Below are 18,620 nucleotides of genomic sequence, written 5' to 3' on the forward strand. Positions count from 1 at the left end.
TCTTTTTCAACATTTCCTTGGAGATTTGGGGTCTTATCTAGTTCCACATAAATTTTAGGATTGTTTGTTCCAGCTTTTTGAAAAAAAAAACCGTTGGTATTTTGATTGGGATGGTGTTGAAAGTATACATTGCTCTGGATAGCATAGACATTTTAACAATGTTTATTCTTCCGATCCATGAGCATGGAATGTTTTCTTTAAAAAAAACTTTATTACACCATAATAGTTGAGACCATGAGGGTGATCTAGGTGATGAACTAGAGTTAATGGATAAAGCTAACAATATTTGGAACAAAGGAAGTAAAAAAAAATTATGAGACATATCGTTCAGTGTAACACCAAAGTGTCTTGCTCTGAGTGTATTTTTGACTTAAACCCAAATTTCTAAACCTGCCCAAGTCTATTCTTTTAGAAATCTTGCTTAGTTAGAGTTTGCCTTGCTCTTTTATTTAACATACACTGCTAAGAGGCTAAGAAAATAGTAATAAGAATGTGTTGCTTTGTTTCAATAAGTTAATAAGTGATAGCCAGTTAATGAATGCATGTGTTAATGCCTCTAACTACACATCCCCAGATTTTGTGACCCAAGTGCATACATTTCATCTGATGTCCAAATTGATGCTTGACTCAGACCTTCATTGGATCCCACCAAAACTGATCTAAGTCTAGCATGTGTTAGCAAGAAATGTATATTTTGCAGATCATTTTATGGAGAGGAAAAATAAAGAAGAATGTCTGCTTGGATTCTTCTATGAGAAAATTTAAGTATCTTACAGTACTCTATGAAAATAAAATCTTTGACACGTGTCCATTTCATATTTGCATAAAAGTCATGATTTTATCTTTTATTTAAAATCTCTGGGGCCCCTGTGTGGCTTAGTCAGTTAAGCAGCTGCCTTCAGCTCAGGTCATGATCCCAGAGTCCTGGAATCCAGCCCGCATTTGCGTCCCTGCTCAGCAGGGAGCCTGCTTCTCCCTCTCCCTCTGCCTACCACTCTGCCTACTTGTGCTCTCTTTATCTCTGTCAAATAAATAAATAAAACCTTTAAAATCCCTTACCTCATATTTAAGCAGTAGGTTTGGAATAAACAAAGAAGCACAGTGACTACTGTGAAGATAAACAGAACTTAAGTTATTCAGTCTAATACAATAGCTCAAATAACATCTGTATTCATTCTATCCCATCATTATTTCTGGTTTTATTCTTTATTTATTTTATCTCTGTGTTTAGTAGAAGAAAACAAATTTCAGAGGTGTGTTTTTTTCCCTCAAATATAATATAATGGAAATCCGTGATTAATTTTATGCTGAAGATCATTTAGTGAACACGTTTGACACAGGAACATCTGAGAATCAGTAGAATAGGTCCCACAGGAACAAAACCAAAAGCAGTCTTGAAATTCCTGGAATGTATTGTGAGGTGTGATTTTTATAAATCTCTGGCAAATATATCCTGATGAGTTCAAGTCATTGTTTTGTGGGAAAGAAATTTTTAGGCTTAAAATTCATAAGTATTTTTCAGTCAAATGCGAATGAAACAATATCAACAAGTCCAGCTGTGTTGAATATTGAACAAGAATATATAAAGAAGGCAATTTTGATGAAACCATTGATAAATTTGCAGAAGGCTGAAAAATGGAAGCTACAGTGCTATAATTATTCATCACATTGACAGATCCAAAATAAAGGTCTTTCTTTTTATTTCAAAAATACATTAATGTTAAAAATTATCAGTGCATTATTTCTTTCCTATTTTTGTACTATATTTACTTAATTAAAATTTTAGAACAAATACATATAGGCCATTATTGCTGTATGTTTAATTTCATATTGTAACTGAAAATAATTTTGTTATATAAAGGAGGGGAATGTTACAAAAATTATCTACTCTAGGCTGTCATATACATTGCACTGGCCCCTGGTACCCATGGTAAAAAGTAAACCCTTCCTGGGCACCTGGGCGGCTCAGTTTTTGGGCGTCTGCCTTTGGCTCAGGTCATGATCCCAAGGTCCTATGACTGAGGCCTGCACCAGGCTCCCTGCTCAGTGGGAATCCTGCTTCTCCCTCTCCCACTTCCCCTGCTTGTGTTCCCCCTCTCTCTGTGTCTCTCTCTGTCAAATAAATAAATAAAATTAAAAAAAAATTAAATCCTTCCTAATAATCTGAGATCCCTTGGCAAAATTTTCTCAACTCAGGTATTGATTCCTGCTAATAAGGTAGTTTAGCAAGAGTACAGACATTAGGAGCGAACAGCAGACATCTTTTTCAGTCCCTAACTAGTAACTTTAAGGAAACTGCAACGGTACACCTTACTTTCTCTCATGTGAATTGGAGGCAATGCAGTTTAGAATAATGGTCTTCAAACTGGGATGTATATAGACCTGAGGATACACGTGCACAGACAATTTTAAGGGAATAAATTTCCAGATCTTCAACTTTCACCTAAGGTTCAAAAAGAGGCTGCTTTCACAATTGTGCTTTTCCCATTTATGAAAGACTTTTTACCTGTCACACATCAAATCCTAGCCTATAATAATTCATTCTGGTGTCTGTTAAACTCAGGGCTTCTAATAGACCCATACACAATTAAGTTGTACCTTACTTCAGAAAAGACTAAGAATTAATCAAGTCTCCTTAAATTTTTCTTGCTTTGTCATGCACATATTTCTGATTAGGGTGAAGCTTGGCGTTAGACACAAGGTGTTTGAGCCCTTGCTAGGACTTTCTGAATTGAGAAAAGCTATAGTAGGGCATCTTGGCTCTTTCCACTATTTGATGACTGTGGCCATTGCTGCTGTGAACACTGGGGTACAGGTGGCCCTTCTTTTCACTACATCTGTATCTTTGGGGTAAGTACCCAGTCATGTAATTTCAGGGTCATAGGGTAGCTCTGTTTTTAATTTCTTAGGGAATCTCCACACTGTTTTCCAAAGTGGCTGCACCAACTTGCATTCCCACCAACAGCAAAAGAGGGTTCCCCTTTCTCCACATCCTCTCCAACACATGTTGTTTACTGTCTTGTTAATTTTTGGCATTCTAACTGGTGTAAGGTGGTTATCTCAAAGTGTTTTGATGAATGAACATTTTTTTCATGTGTCTAGTAGCCATTTGTATGTCTTCTGTGGAGAAGTGTCCATTCATGTCTTCTGCCCATTTTTTGATGTGATTATCTATTTTTTGAGTGTTGAGTTTGAGGAGTTCTTTATAGGTCTTGGATATCAGTCCTTTGTCTGTAGTGTCATTTGTGAATATCTTCTCCCATCCTGTGGGTTGCCTCTTTGTTTTGTTGACTGTTTCCTTTGCTGTGCAGAAGCTTTTTATGTAATTAAAAAAACAAAAACTTTCTTCTTTCTTTCATGTGGTAGGAACACTCAACATGAAATCTACTCTCTTAACAAATCTAAGTGTAAAAAACAGTATTGTTGATTATAGGTACAATGCTGCCCAGCATGTCTCTAAAGTTTCTTCATCTTTTACAGTCATATAAACTTTATGCATAATGATTTCTAACTCCCCATTTCCGTTCCCTTTCCCTCAGTTCTTGGCAACCACTATTCTACTCTTTGGTTCTATGAATTTGATTATTTCAGATACATCACAAAAGTGGAATCTCATAGCATTTGCCCTTCTGTGACTGGCTGATTTCATTTAGCATAGTATCCTCAAGGTGTATCCATGCTGTTTCTTATTGCAGAACTTTCTTCTTCTTTAAGGCTAAATAATGCATCAGTGTATGCATATAACACATTTTTGTTTATCCACTTATCTATCAATGAGCATTTAGATTGTTTCCCCATTTTAGGTATTATGAATACTATTGCAATCAGTATGGGAATGTTAGTATCTCTTTGATATCTTGTTTTAAATTCTTTTGGATGTATACTTAGACGTGAAATTGTTGGATTATACGGTAAATCTATTTTTAATTCTTTGAGAAGCCTCTGCACTGTTTTCCATAGTGGGTGCTCCCTTGTGCATTCCCACCAACAGAGTATGAAGATTACAGTTTCTTCACATTCTCACCCACACTTGCTGTCTTTGTTTTTGTTGTTGATTTTGGTTTTTGGTTGTTTGTTTTTTATTTGTTTGTCCATTTTAATAATAGCCATCCTGATAGGTGGTATCTAATTGTGGTGTTTGTTTGCATTTCTCTAATGTTTAGTGACATTGAGAATTTTTTTCCATACACCTGCTGGCCATTTGTATATCTTCTCTGAAGAAATGTCTATTCTAATCCTTAGTACATTTTTAAATTGGGTCATTAAGTTTTATGGGGATTTTTGTTTGTTTGCTTTTGAGGTATAGGAGTTCTTGATATTTTGAAGATTTACTCCTTAATGATTGCTTTTTCCAAAAAAAAATTTTTTTTTCCAAAAAAAAAAATTTTACCAGTGATGATTGTTTCTCTAAAGAGAAGATCTGTGAAATTCCTCATACTACCATTCTCAAAATAGTATATACGTTTTATTTTAATAACAGATCTCTTCCACTAATCTTTGCTTGTATTAGAACACAGACCATTTAACATAGGCAATAGTACTGAAAATCTCTGGGGGGCAGTTGATTTGCTTTTACTCTTTGGGACCTTGATACACATCTTGACACCTATCTAGCAGTCACACAAATGTGCTATAATATCCAATACATATGGAACACCTGTCCGAGGAAGATCCCAGAAATGAGACAAAATGGTGTATATATTATCTCATCTAATGTAACAGCAAACATGTGTATATAATATTATATAGTTATAATTTATACATACAAAAGTTGAAGCTCAGAAGATTGATCAGGGGTGGTTCTAGGAAATCACCACCCCCACCCCCCCGAAAAATCCTACATGTGACCTTTCAGGCTCATCCATAGGCAAACATAGGGTTTTCTCTTGAAGGCCTCAAGGGGAACAGCTACGCTCCTACAGGAGACTTAGTGTAGTTGTTGAATTGCTATTTTCTGGAGGGAGTTGTAGTTAAGGACTCAAGAATAGCAGAGCATTATGCCAACTGCCCTGAGCTCAGGGCCCTGTGTGACTGCACAGGTCCCAGGTCTGTGAAGCTGGTCTGCCTCTGTTATATTAAGGGTCTAATCACAAATGCACTGGAACATTCCCTGTCTCCAAATTACTTTTGTACCATTGTTCTCTCTTCAGGTTCTTCCTCATCTCCACCTAGAAACTGCTATTAAGCATATGTCTAGGGCATCCTTGATACTCGGACTTCCATGACACCCCGGGCACAGCCTGTCCCTTGTGCTTTCAGTGCAACGACCATACATGTTGCATTGGGACTGTATATGCTTCTCTCCTTTTTTGCTAATTAACAAATTCTTTAAGTGCAAGGATCCAGACTTTTACATTGATCTAGCCACAGGGTTTGGTGTGATGTTTAGTAAATAATTACAGAAAGAAAGACAGAATAAAAGAAAGAAGAAACCAAATAAGCTTCTTTACCCTTCTATATTTGGATTTTTAGGTATAATTTAAGAACTTGATGGGTATAGGTACAATAACTATCACATGATAAAACTCTATCATCAGTGACACATGAAAGGTTATATGAGCAATGTTGTAGAGACTTATTACTACTTAAAGAAGAATTTTTACCTGTTTAAATTGCAAAATGTCACAGCTGGGAAGTCAATCTTTTCGACATACTGAACCTCTATTGATGTCGTGGTGGGCCATGTGAAGTAGTTGACCAAGCGACTGTAGATCTGCCATACAACGAGTGAGACTGAGCCCAAGACTACCACCAACCAGATCAGCTTGCGAATTTTGCTCTGGTTGCGAACGATGTTGTGCACCCCGTGAAAGGAAGTGGAGATGGCAAAGTCATGGTCAAACTTCTTTCGATCAGTGGGAGAGGGCAGCGGTTTCTTTGAAAGGCATAGCTTTATCTTTTCCATGAGTCCTTAAGTTTACCAAAATATTGAACCAAACAAAAGTAATGAGTCAGAAATCCTTAATGCTATCTGTGAGAAACACAACTCTAAGAAGTTCAAACAGGTTACCCCTTTTAGGTTGGAATACATCAATATTCAAAATCTACCTTGGTTTCTTTAGGTATCAGGAAGTAGAAGAATTGATAGCATGGGTCTGATCGAATGGGTGGCTTGCAACTCATAATCTTCAAAAAATTAGTTCTCATTTTTGAAATACAGTTTCTCGGGGCACCTGAGAAACAGACCTGAAGTCTGCCATCAGCTCAGGTCAAGATCCCAGAGTCCTGGGATCCAGTTGGGCTCCCTGCTCAGCAGGGAGTCTGTTTCTCCCTCTCTCTCTGCCTCTCCCCTGCCACTTGAGTGACCCGTGAGTGTGCGCTTTCTCTCAAATAAATAAATAAAATGTTAAAAATAAATAAATGAATAAACAAAATACAGTTTCTCATTGAAGAATCTCAAGGTCCCTTAGATGTCATGAGCACAACGAAGCTAATAAGTGGGGTTAAAGGGTAATAAGTGGGGTTAAAAGGCAACCTGACCTTCAATTAATTTGGGTCCTACAGTAATGTATTGTGAGGCTGATCTTCTGTAGCTCCATAGGCTTCAAAACACGTCTATTTTACTTCAGCTGGCTAATTTAGTCTGGAATATTTAAAGTTGTGTCATCAGTGAAGCAGTCTATCTTCAGACTCTTGAGAAAATGAATTTTTTCCAAACTATCAATAATCAATTAACTCACGTTTATTTATATTGATTGATAAGGACTGACAAAGGTAGACCATATTTTTACCTGGCAATATATAACATATTCTGAATTTTCTGTTGGTTTCACTTGTTTTTATTTTCTGTAGAAGACATGGAGAATTTCTTTACTGAAAGAAGGCTGCAAACAGCTCAGAGAATGAGATGGTTTTTGAAACAGAAATACCAGGTTCCTGGTCTACACTGTGCCAAGTTCCTTAATCTATCTAATACATGGCTCCTCTTCCATCGGATGGGAGAACAGTCTTCGCTTCATGAGTTTGTTGTGAGTATTAAATAAAATAATACTTGGGGCTGGCTTTGCACATCATCTGAACCATGCTAAGTACCCAGTTTTTTTTAACTATTTTTGTTATTCTGCTAATTTAGTAGTGACTCGGCAAGTGGCAAAATAGTAAGGGATTTTTAAACATTGAGTTCTTAATGGTCTCACAAATGCCATAATTAAATGAATTGACTTTTATATTTTTTTTGCTTCAAGAAGCATTATTTCTGTCATTTGATCAGCATCAATTTATTTCTAAAAGTTTTCAAGTGTGGCTTATCATTAAATCATGATTTAATTCTTCATAGGTCCCATTAATTAGCTGAGCTTACGTCATGATATATAAAAGATACCTATAAATGTTTTCTAAGAGACTCCATTTCATTTGTAGAGTGTTAGGACAGAAATACAAATTATATTATGATTATTTTACAGACTATACACTTAGCAGGAAATTTTGTATTCATCTGATTAGCTCAAGTTTAGAAGAGAATTTTGTAATATTCCCACATTCTGTTGTTTTTAATATTGAATTAGGTAATGTATGTATGAAGTAACAGACACTGTCCCTGGGCAAAACCGGAAATATAAGAAAAGCTGTTGTTATTATTATTCCTTAGCAAAATAAATTTAACAATGTTATTTCGTGTATTACTTAGCCATTAGTTACAAACACGAAGGATTGACCTACTGAAGGACAAAGTCTCTGGGCATCTGGTACCCTTCCTAGTATAGAGCCCAAAGCTGTTAGAAGGGGAAGAGTAATCTAGTGACCAGTAACTGGCCAACCGAAGTATTTCTGTTTGCAAGAATTACCCTGAAAAATATGTTTCAGGCTTATCTATTGAAAATCAGCTTGTTTAATATAGATCTACTCCTTGACAATTGCTTTGGTTTTACTGGCATATTCTTAATCATTTGCTAAGGTTTTAAAAGAGTTTTGTAAATAATTATTATTGTACATGAATGAAACAAGGTGAAATATTACCATGAGAAAGGTTAAAATTGGTTTAATAAATGGCTTTGCAGGCAGGCAAAACAAAGAAACGTCTTACTTTCCTGACTGAAGTAAACGCTACGTAATTATGCCAAGTGGCCCTTGCATTGAACACTGATCTTTAGAGAAGCATTTTGAGGAACGTCAAACATGTTTTGTTGTATTTTAAAAATAAAACTTGTAGGCACGTGATAAATAGACCCCCCCCAAAAAACCTCAAAAGCACACACAAAAAAACCTGAAAAAAATAAAACCAAAAAATAGATTCTAGCACATAGCAATATTTTAAAACTATTTTTGCTTGACTCCCTCATACAAATTGCTTCTTTCCTATGTAACAAAAACTATGTTACTCATATCCAAGTAATATTGGAAATCAGGCTTCCCAAATGAAAAAAAAAAAAAAATTTTCTCCTTTCCCTTGGCTAATGTCCAGCCTGTAGGAATGAACATGTTAACTGCTCTGAGGAGTTGACTCCTTACCCACCTTTCTCAGAGGATGCTTTTGGTTTCCCAGTCTGCTCCATTCTCAAGTTCAGCATGCAGAGTCCTTGGGGTATATCCAATTTTCACCAATAACTATATTCATTTTGTGGCCTTTATATAAAATACAGCACTTGAGGTTGTAAAACATGGGGGCAATTTAAATGTTTGTGTTGCTATGTTTTGTCTCATTAAACTCATAATCTGCAAACCAAAAATGCTGGCAGAACCGGCTATGGGTATTTATGGACTGTTGAGAAGCCATCTCAGAGTGAAACCAAAAAATATAATTTGGAAATCGTTTTCTCAGAATGGAAGAGAGAATCCTGACAGAAATCTGTGGTTTTAGAACTACCCCTGAACTGCCTAGTGATGCACCTGGATGAGAATCGCCTTTGCTTTTATCTCTCTCTCTCTCTCTTTATACCACTCTGAATCAAAATGCAGTTGAAATGAAATTTGGGGGGTAAAGATACCGTTTTCTGGTTGAAGTTACTTTGTATACAAATGAAGATGTTTTAAACAGAAATAGTAATCAGTGAAAATGACAAAATAAGACATTAGAAAATCTCTACTCCAGAAGTAATGATTGCCAGAAGCATACAAATTCGATAAAACACAAAGGCCAATTATTTGTTCATATTAACATTTTTGAGAAATTCCTAGAATTTGTTATTTTAAAAAATAAACTGGAAAATACACGATTGTGTATAGTGGCACCACATGTTGACACAACGGAGGAACTGCATGTGTCTCTGGGAGCCTTTCAGAGTTGCCATAGTGTGTTTTACAACACTGACCATTAACATGATTAGATATATTTTTTACACATTTCCTTGCAAACTCAGTACTATAAGTTAAAACTAGAGTTATATGGAAGCAAACTAAAAAATTTCAAGGGATGTAAATGAAAGTCCTGGAGTGGCTTCCCCAACAAATTAAAGATTTCAGGAAGAGGGTCAATCTCATGATGCATAGATTTCTCTGTGAAAGAGCTCTTCTTTGGGAGTATTTTAAAATTTGGTTATTCCTGAAAGTAATAACAGCTGACTTACCTAATCACCTTCCCTTCCCGTTCTGACTCATTTCTTCATCTTACCATCTTTCCAGAGCTGCTGGGGACCTCGCAGATGAACCAGATAACAGATTAGAGTGCTAAGTAGGCCTAATTTTCAGTTATCCACTGTTTCAGATTTTTTAAAATTTAATTTAATTTAGTTTTTTTTCAGTGTTCCAAAATTCATTGTTTATGCACCACACCGGGCAGAGTCATTAGCTGATTCAAGAAGGGAATAGACTTGTAGGACGGGGGGGCCAGTCCAGGAAGAACAGGTCAGGTGGAGAACAATAATGAAGAAGGAAGGGAGAGGGATTCCTGTGTTGGGGGCAGTGGGGGTGAGGGAAATAAAATCAAGAGAAAGACAGTCTTCCAAAGCTATATTTCATCTGCTTTACGATTTAACCAAGGCTTGGAAATAATTACCAATTTTCTTAAAGTTTCTTTACATTTTCACTTCCACTTCATTTCCACTTTCTTGGTGCCCATACCTTTAGTTAATTTCCTCCACGATGCCTTTGTGCATTAGAGAGAGAGAGAGAGAGGAAAAAAAAAAAAAAAAAAGAATGAAACAGAAATGAAGGCAAGCAGGCAGACTTATGTTTTTTTTGGGGGGGGGAAGTCTTTTACTTAATAAAGAAGAAAAGTTCTTTTGTATTTGCTCAAACTCGTCCCTCTCTTCCAGGACATTTAAAAATCATGAAGGTATCATTTACATTGGCAGTGTCATTTGCAACTGACACTAACGACAAAGGGCTGGTATCCAAGATCTATAAAGAACTCCTCAAACTCAACACCCAAAAAAGAAGTAATTGAGTCAAAAAATGGGCAGAAGACATGAACTGACCCTTCTCCAGAGAAGACATACAAATGGCTAACAGACACATGAAAAAAATGTTCATCATCATTAGCCATCAGGGAAATCAAATCAAAACCACATTGAGATACCACCTTACACCAGTTAGAATGGCCAAAATCAACAAGACAGGAAACAACAAATGTTGGAGAGGATGTGGAGAAAAGGGAACCCTCTTACACTGTTGGTGGGAATGCAAGTTGGTGCAGCCATTTTGGCAAACAGTGTGGAGATTCCTTAAGAAATTAAAAATAAGCTACCCTATGACCCTGCAATTGCACGACTGGGTATTTACCCCAAAGATACAGATGTAGTGAAAAGAAGGGCCATCTGTACCCCAGTGTTCATAGCAGCAATGGCCACTGTTGCCAAACTATGGAAAGAGCTGAGATGCCCTTCAACAGATGGATGGATAAGGAAGATGTGATCCATATGTACAATGGAATATTCCTCAGCCATCAGAAAAGATGAATATCCATCATTTGCATCGACATAGATGGAATTGGAGGGGATTATGCTGAGTGAAATAAGTCAAGCAGAGAAAGACAATTATCATATGGTTTCACTTACACGTGGAACATAAGGAATAACATGGAGGACATTAGGAGAAGGAAGGGAATAATGAAGAGTGGGGGAATCAGAAAGGGAGGTGAACCATGAGAGACTCTGGATACTGAGAAACAAACTGAGCATTTTAGAGGGGTGGGAGGTGGGGGGATGTGTTAGCCCAGTGATGGGTATTAAGCAGGGCATGGATTGCATGGAGCACTGGGTGTTATACGCAAACAATGAAGCATGGAACATTACATCAAAAACTAATGAAGCACTGTATGGTGACTAACATAACATAATGAAAATAATTAATTAATTTAAAAAAATAAAAACGATGAAAGTATTTGCTCCTGCTTGCACTCATCATCAGGCGCTGATCCTCATCTCTTCTCCAGTTTAAAATGAACTCTTCACTGCTGCTTTCTTTTCTCCTTCTCTCTTCAGCTTACAATTATGTCACCATCTCCCCCACTCTATTAGCAATTCTGGTAAACAAATTCCATCTTCTCTGTCTAGTGAGAAAATCTCCCACTCATCTGCCCTGTTCGTCCTTGTTTGATTGAAATCGAAGCCAAGGATCCTTTCCACAGTTATCCCTTATATCTTCTGCCTCACCTGAATTTCCTTAACTCTCTGAGGGATCTCATTAAAAATACAGCTGCTCCCACTTTCCTCCCTCCTACTTTCTGGGCTGCTTGCACTTGATTTGCCTAACGAGTACATTTGGTAAAAGATAGGTTTTCAGATCCCTTCTGACACCACCCCACAGCATGTACACACACAAAGGTGGGACATTAAATGGCAGACCAAATGCATTTAGGATCTAGAGAGTTCTGAATTGTCATAGCACAAGTAGCATCAATGGCAGAAAAGTTACTCATGATTACCGATAAATGCAAAGAGTGTGATTAAAGAGAATGGAGAAGAGGGGAAAAAAAACCACAAAATCTCTCATCTGACCCTGAATTTGAATCCAGAACATAAACCACATTAAGAATTTCATTCAATGTCTAGAGAAGTATATTCTGGCCCAGTATCAATTATATAAACACACAAATGTGTCTTTTTCAAATATTTCCTATAAATTCTATTTTTTTAAAAAAATTCATGTGTTTTTCATAAAAATGTTGATCCTATTGAACTGGCCTATATCTAAAGTTATTTTAAAATTATATTTGGATACTACTTTTAAATTTAGCTGTGAATTAAAATTTTGTATTTTATATACAGTGGAAAAAAGATGGTCTCTTTAATAAATGCTGCTGGGAAAATTGGACAGCTATATGTAGAAGAATGAAACTCGACCATTCTCTTACACCATACACAAAGATAAATTCAAAATGGATAAAAGATCTCAATGTGAGGCAGGAATCCATCAGAATCCTAGAGGAGAACATAGGCAGTAACCTCTTCGATATCAGCCACAGCAACTTCTTTCAAGATATGTCTCCAAAGGCAAAGGAAACAAAAGTGAAAATGAATTTTTGGGACTTCATCAAGATCAAAAGCTTCTGCACAGCAAAGGAAACAGTCAACAAAACAAAGAGGCAACCCACAGAATGGGAGAAGATATTCGCAAATGATACTACAGACAAAAGGCTGATATCCAGGATCTATAAGGAACTTCTCAAACTCAACACACACAAAATAGATAATCATGTCAAAAAAATGGGCAGAAGATATGAACAGACACTTCTCCAATGAAGACATATAAATGGCTCTCAGACACATGAAAAAATGTTCATCATCAGTAGCCGTCACTGAGATTCAAATCAAAACCACATTGAGATACCACCTTACACCAGTTAGAATGGCCAAAATCAACAAGACAGTAAACAACAAAATTAACAAGACAGTGTTGGAAAGGATGTGGAGAAAGGGGAACCCTCTTACACTGTTGGTGGGAATGCAAGTTAGTGCAGCCATTTTGGAAAACAGTGTGGAGATTCCACAAGAAATTAAAAATAGAGCTTCCCTATGACCCTGCAATTGCACTATTGGGTATTTACCCCAAAGATACAGATGTAGTGAAAAGAAAGGCCATCTATACCTCAGTGTTCATAGCAGCAATGGCCACAGTCACCAAACTGTGGAAAGAACCAAGATGGTTGGATAAGAATGGATAAGGAAGATGTGGTCCATATACACAATGGAGTATTATGCATCCATCAGAAAGAATGAATACCCAACTTTTGTAGCAACATGGACGGGACTGGAAGAGATTATCCTGAGTGAAATAAGTCAAGCAGAGAGAGTCAGTTATCATATGGTTTCACTTATTTGTGGATCATAAGAAATAACACGGAGGACACGGGGAGATGGAGAGGAGAAGGGAGTTGGAGGGAATTGGAGGGGGAGACAAAGCATGAGAGACTGTGGACTCTGAAAAACAATCTGAGGGTTTTGGAGGGGAGGGAGGTGGGAGGTTGGGTGAGACTGGTGGTGAGTATTAAGGAGGGAACGTATTGCATGGAGCACTGGGTGTGGTGCATAAACAATGAATTCTGATACACTGAAAAGAAATTTAAAAAATAAAAATTTTAAAAAACTCTGATTTTATGTTTTGTTTAGGACAGTGCATAACCATTAATAGGGATCCATTTTTTTCTTTTTATATTTAGACAGATTTGGAAAAGAGTACAGGATCTGCAAAGGAAGAGAAGGTGAAGAATACTTTTTCTTTTATTAGAAATAGATATTTTTTCTTAATAATTTTGGGAAGAAAAACCAAAGCCAACCCACAACTTAGCATATTTTCAGTAAATACTCTGCTGGTGTCTTGCTTTGGTTGGTAATAACACAAAAAGCAGAAGTGATATGGCTATTTTTCTGTTACACCTTGTGTGTAAGTGTTGTGAGTTAGTGTTTTTGTATTCAATGCACTGTAATCTTTTCTAAAACACTAATTGAAAAAAAAAATTAGCCACCGTATCACATCTATTCAACACAAATAAATTCATGCATCTTAAATGACAGCATTTAGTGTAGAAAGGGACCTCGCGATATACATCACCAAGTCTAACCCTATTGCCATCCCCACCCTCACCCATGTAACAGAGGAGGGAGCTCAGACATGAGGAAAGAGAACAGAAGTCCACAGAAGCAGGGCTCTTTGTCTATTTGGTTTGCTTATCTATCCAACTTTGGAAAAATGCCTGGCAGGTAGAAGGCAGTCAATAAATATTGTGAATGTATAGAAAGTTTTCCCAGCCTTTCTTCATGATGCACATTAACATTAGAAAATTAGTGTAATTTTTTCCAACCTTTTGTTTTTAAAAGGACAAACTGGGGTGTCTGGTGGTTAAGCATCCCACTCTTAGTATCTGCCCAGGTCATGATCTCAGGCTCGAGAGATGGAGCCCCACATCAAGCCACTGTCGGGCTTCTCGATCAGTGCAGAGTCCATTTGGATTCTTTGTTGCTCTCCCTCTGTCCCCCCTCCTCCTCCTCTTCCTCTCTCTCTCTCTCTCTCTCAAATAAATTAAAAAAAAATCTTTAAAAGAATAAAAAATAAAAGTGCAAACTTACACTAAAGTTGCAAGAATTGTGTGATGGATACCTAAATACTCTTTACTAGAATTCAATAATTGTGAACATTTTCCCACATTTGCTTTATCTTCACTTCTAAATGCATCATCTTCTTTATCTCTTGCGGGGGGGGGGAGGTGGGGAGGACAATCCTCCTGCAGCAATATGATATAGAAATCTCATTCAGGAAGCTTTACTCTGATACAGCACCATTACTCATTATGCACTCCATTCTCAGAATTTCCAACTGCTTCTCCAAACAGAAGATATTTAATTTATAATGTTTTACTTCCCCAATCCAGAATCCTATCAAGGATCATGGGTTGCATTCAGTTTTCATGTCTATTTAGTCTCCTGTAATCCAGAACAGTTTCCTAGACATCAATTTTTAAAAATTTCTCTTTTTTTAAAGATTTTATTTATTTATTTATTTGACAGAAGGAGAGTTAACAAGTAGGCAGAGAAGCAGGCAGAGAGAGGGGGAAGAAGCCTCCCTGCTGAGCAGAGAGCCTGATGTGGGGCTCAATCCCAGGACCCTGAGATATTGACCTGAGCCAAAGGCAGAGGCTTAACCCACTGAGCCACTCAGGGGCCCCCCCATGGACATCAGTTTATTTTGTCTTCTTGTTACATTGCTATTTTTGAAGAATCGGTGTCAGGTGTCTTGTGGAACTCCTCTCACTTCTTGCAAGTATAGTTTCTTCTCCTTGATCAGGTTCAAGTCAAATAATGAACGGCCACTGGAGAGCCACAACTGTAATGTGTGTTCTTCACAAAGTATCACATCAAGAAGCACGTGATCTTAGTTTCTCCTTTACTGGTGGCAGCACAGTTGATCTCTTGGTTAAGGCGCTGTCAGATTTGTCCTTTGTAAATGTACTTGTTCCCTTTTATAATTAATGAGTAATCCTGGGAGCTATTCTCTGAGGTTAGGATGTCTTGTTCCCAACTTGTCATGGAATGAGTTTTAACATAAATCAACAACTCTTGTCTGAATTAATTATTGCTATGGTGTTTCCGAAATGATGATATCCTCCTTCTAGCATTATTTTTGTTGGCATTCTTCTGGAAACAAGAGTATTAATTTCTGATTTCCCTGCTTCTTTTTTAACCAATGGATTGTTTTATTGATCTATACATGAAATCATAGTCCTGTGGTTACTCATTGAAGGGATTCTTTAAATTGGCACCTTTTCTGGAAGGACTAACTAAATGTTACTGTGCTTACTGATGTCTCATTTTCTATAATCTTCAATTAAAAGCTAGTAACTCAAATATATTTTAGAAGAAAAACACTGTCAAATTGAGAAGGCAAAGTTGTGATGTTCTAGGTTCAGATTAATCAATTAAAGGCAATAAAATCAATAGTTGTAGAAGAAGAGGTAGGGTTCAAGGTCATCTCAGCTCTCAGTTATTTGGGTTGTTACGAAAAGTATAAGTAAGCAACATATAGATATACTAACTTATGGATGTTCCTTTTAAATAACTCAACAATTTGCTTATGCCTTATTTATTTTATAGTTTTCTAGTAGGTGTACTAGAAACCAAACTTCTTGGATCAGAACAACAGTGAAGAGCATATTATGTATTTCTTTAATCTTTCTGGTTACCTGGGCGCTGTCTAATAAGATGTTGAACTTGTTCTCCAAACAGAATTCTTCTGATGTATGTTTTCATATATTGATTGAATGAAATGTTCACCCTTGATCTTCAAATATAAGAAGGAACTGCTTTATAATTTATGCAGAAGTAATATACACAAGAAAATGTTACATATCTACGATATTATCATTAACAGACATATATTAAATGTACCGTGGATCTATTCTAATTATCCATGTATTTAAAAAGCCCATCCCTGGGGTGCCTGGGTGGCTCAGTGGGTTAAAGCCTCTGCTTTAGGCTCAGGTCATGATCCCAGGGTCCTGGGATGGAGCCCCGCATCAGGCTCTCTGCTCAGCAGGGAGCCTGTCTCTCCCTCTCTCTCTCTGCCTGCCTCTCTGCCTACTTGTAATCTCTGTCTGTGAAATAAATAAATAAAATCTTAAAAAAAAAAAAAAAAAGCCCATCCCTAGCTGGCAACTTTGAAAATGAAAGACTTTTGAGAATCTGCTTGTGATTTTCTTACTCAATTTCTCTGCTGTGGTCTACTATTGGCTCAGTCTGTGGGAGGTTTCTGTTGGTCACTCTGCTACAGCAGACTGTCAGTGAAACAGCCCCTGTTTATACACCTCTGTGGTTTTCTTCACAGTATTGAAAATGTTCCTGTTATTGGTTGAGGTAAGGGGAAGGACTCCACTAATGCTTAACTGGTAGGGCCAGGGAGTTGCAAAATTCTGTGTCCATACAGCACATGGGTCAAGGTAATCTGGACAGGGTCCAATTATACAAACATTTTAGCAGCAATTTTATGTTTTTTTTTCCTTTATTTTTTTTTTCTCTAATTGCTTATCTTTTTGTGCAACAGAACATTTGAGAGAAATGAATTTGCTTCCAACTACTTAGAACAAAAATATTTATTTGTCATTGTTTCCATACCTTCAAGGACTATTCTAAAAAACAGTTATAAGTTGTGTGCAGAGTGTATCTTACAAAAAATAAAGCAAAGCAAAACAAAAACAAACTCAAAGATGGCAAAATTTAAAAGTTGAACATTCAAGAGGCACAAATCATGATGAGTAATATAATATAAATGATTATAAAAATTTTAACCATGTGGATTTATACACTACAGTGGGATAGTTTCCTCTCAAATTCTTATTCACTTGGAACCTTAATGGACCTTAATTTGGAAATAGAGTCTTTGTAGATGTTATTTGATAAAGATCTCAACATGAAATCATTCTGTATTTAAGGGGGACTCTAAATCCAATATTTGGTGTCTTTTAAAATTTTTTTTAATTTTTTAAAAAGATTTTATTTTATTTATTTGACAGAGAGGGAGAGAGCACAAGTAGACAGAGCAGCAGGCAGACAGAGAGGGGGAAGCAGGCTCCCCACTGAGCAGAGAGCCCAATGCGGGCCTCCACCCCAGGACCCTGAGACCATGACCTGAGCTGAAGGCAGAGGCTTAACCCACTGAGCCACCCAGGCGCCCTGAATATTCTGTGTCTTTATAGAGAGAAGAGAAGAGGTGGTCACAGAGATATACACAGAAGAAGCCATGTGAAGACAGAGGCAGAGATTGCAGTGACATGCCCACAAGCCAAGGGACTCCAGGAGCCACCAGAAGCTGGAGGAGGCAAGGAAGGATTTTCCCCTGGAAGCTTCAATGGGAATATGTTCCTCACAATGCTTTGATTTAAAACTTCTAGAGAACTGTGAGATAATAAATTTCTGTTGTATTAAGTGACCACATTTGTGGTGATTTGTAATAGCTATCTTAGCACATAGGCTGAAGAGAAATCAGATGAATTTTAAGTGAGAATTTATAAAAAGCTGTGAGTTTCCTTGGCAAATACAAGAATTTTAAGCCTGATGATATAGCCTAGTTCAGCTATGTCTTTCAAAGGTGACCGCTGAGGTGGTATGTGGGATGAAACCTTTGTGCAGCTCTATGACAAAAAAAAAAAAAAAAAAAAAGTGTGACAACCAAGTTGAATGCCAGAATAGATAGAGTTTTTCAAAATAAATGTTATTGCAATGGCAAGAAAATTCATGAACATCTGTGTCATAGTCTAAGGCCAAATTCTTTGTAACATTTTCTGTAAATCAAGAATAATGAAAAATATTTTTACATTGTACTTGGGGTTAGCATTGAACTCCCAGGGATATTTATCTTCATTCAACAAAGATAAAATAACTAGTATGGCCCAGATATTGCCTCCAGCTGTAGAGGCTTCACCAATGAGCAAAACAAATATCCCTGTTTTTGTGGAGCCTCTAGTTTAGTAGAGATGACAATAAACCTAATTACTAGTAAGTTACCTAACAAGATGGAATAGTAAATGTGCTATGGAAAAAAAAAAAAAAGAAATAAAACATGACAAGAGAGATCAAGAGTTCTCAGTTTGAGGAGGGGGTGTCAATTATTGTAAAAAGTGGGGTAGGCAGGGTAGACATACTTGGAAAGGTCAAATTTGAACAGTCTTGAGAGCGCTAAGGAATTACTAGAGAGGAGAACATTCTAGACATTCTGCCTAGCTAGAGCCAAGGTCCTGGGTAGAAGCTACTTGCTTT

The 18,620-nt window shown here is 37.0% G+C and overlaps 1 protein-coding gene across 1 annotated transcript in view; it reads right to left on the reverse strand.

Annotated features, from left to right (window-relative positions):
* The window catches only part of LOC111157919 (acid sensing ion channel subunit family member 5), a 39,163-nt gene extending 21,654 nt beyond the window's left edge, over nucleotides 1-17,509 (reverse strand). Inside the window, exons 1-3 of the mRNA XM_022519659.1 lie at nucleotides 17,493-17,509; nucleotides 8,453-8,562; nucleotides 5,604-5,910 (exon numbers count right to left, since the gene is read on the reverse strand). Coding sequence (XP_022375367.1) covers nucleotides 5,604-5,910; nucleotides 8,453-8,507 — 362 coding nt within the window. The 5' untranslated portion in view covers nucleotides 8,508-8,562; nucleotides 17,493-17,509. The remainder of the gene's footprint in view (nucleotides 1-5,603; nucleotides 5,911-8,452; nucleotides 8,563-17,492) is intronic.
* Nucleotides 17,510-18,620: the final 1,111 nt, after the last annotated feature.

This window comes from Enhydra lutris, unplaced genomic scaffold (genome assembly GCF_002288905.1).
Source record: "Enhydra lutris kenyoni isolate GAN:26980312 unplaced genomic scaffold, ASM228890v2 scaffoldscaffold3, whole genome shotgun sequence".
Lineage (NCBI taxonomy): Eukaryota > Metazoa > Chordata > Mammalia > Carnivora > Mustelidae > Enhydra > Enhydra lutris.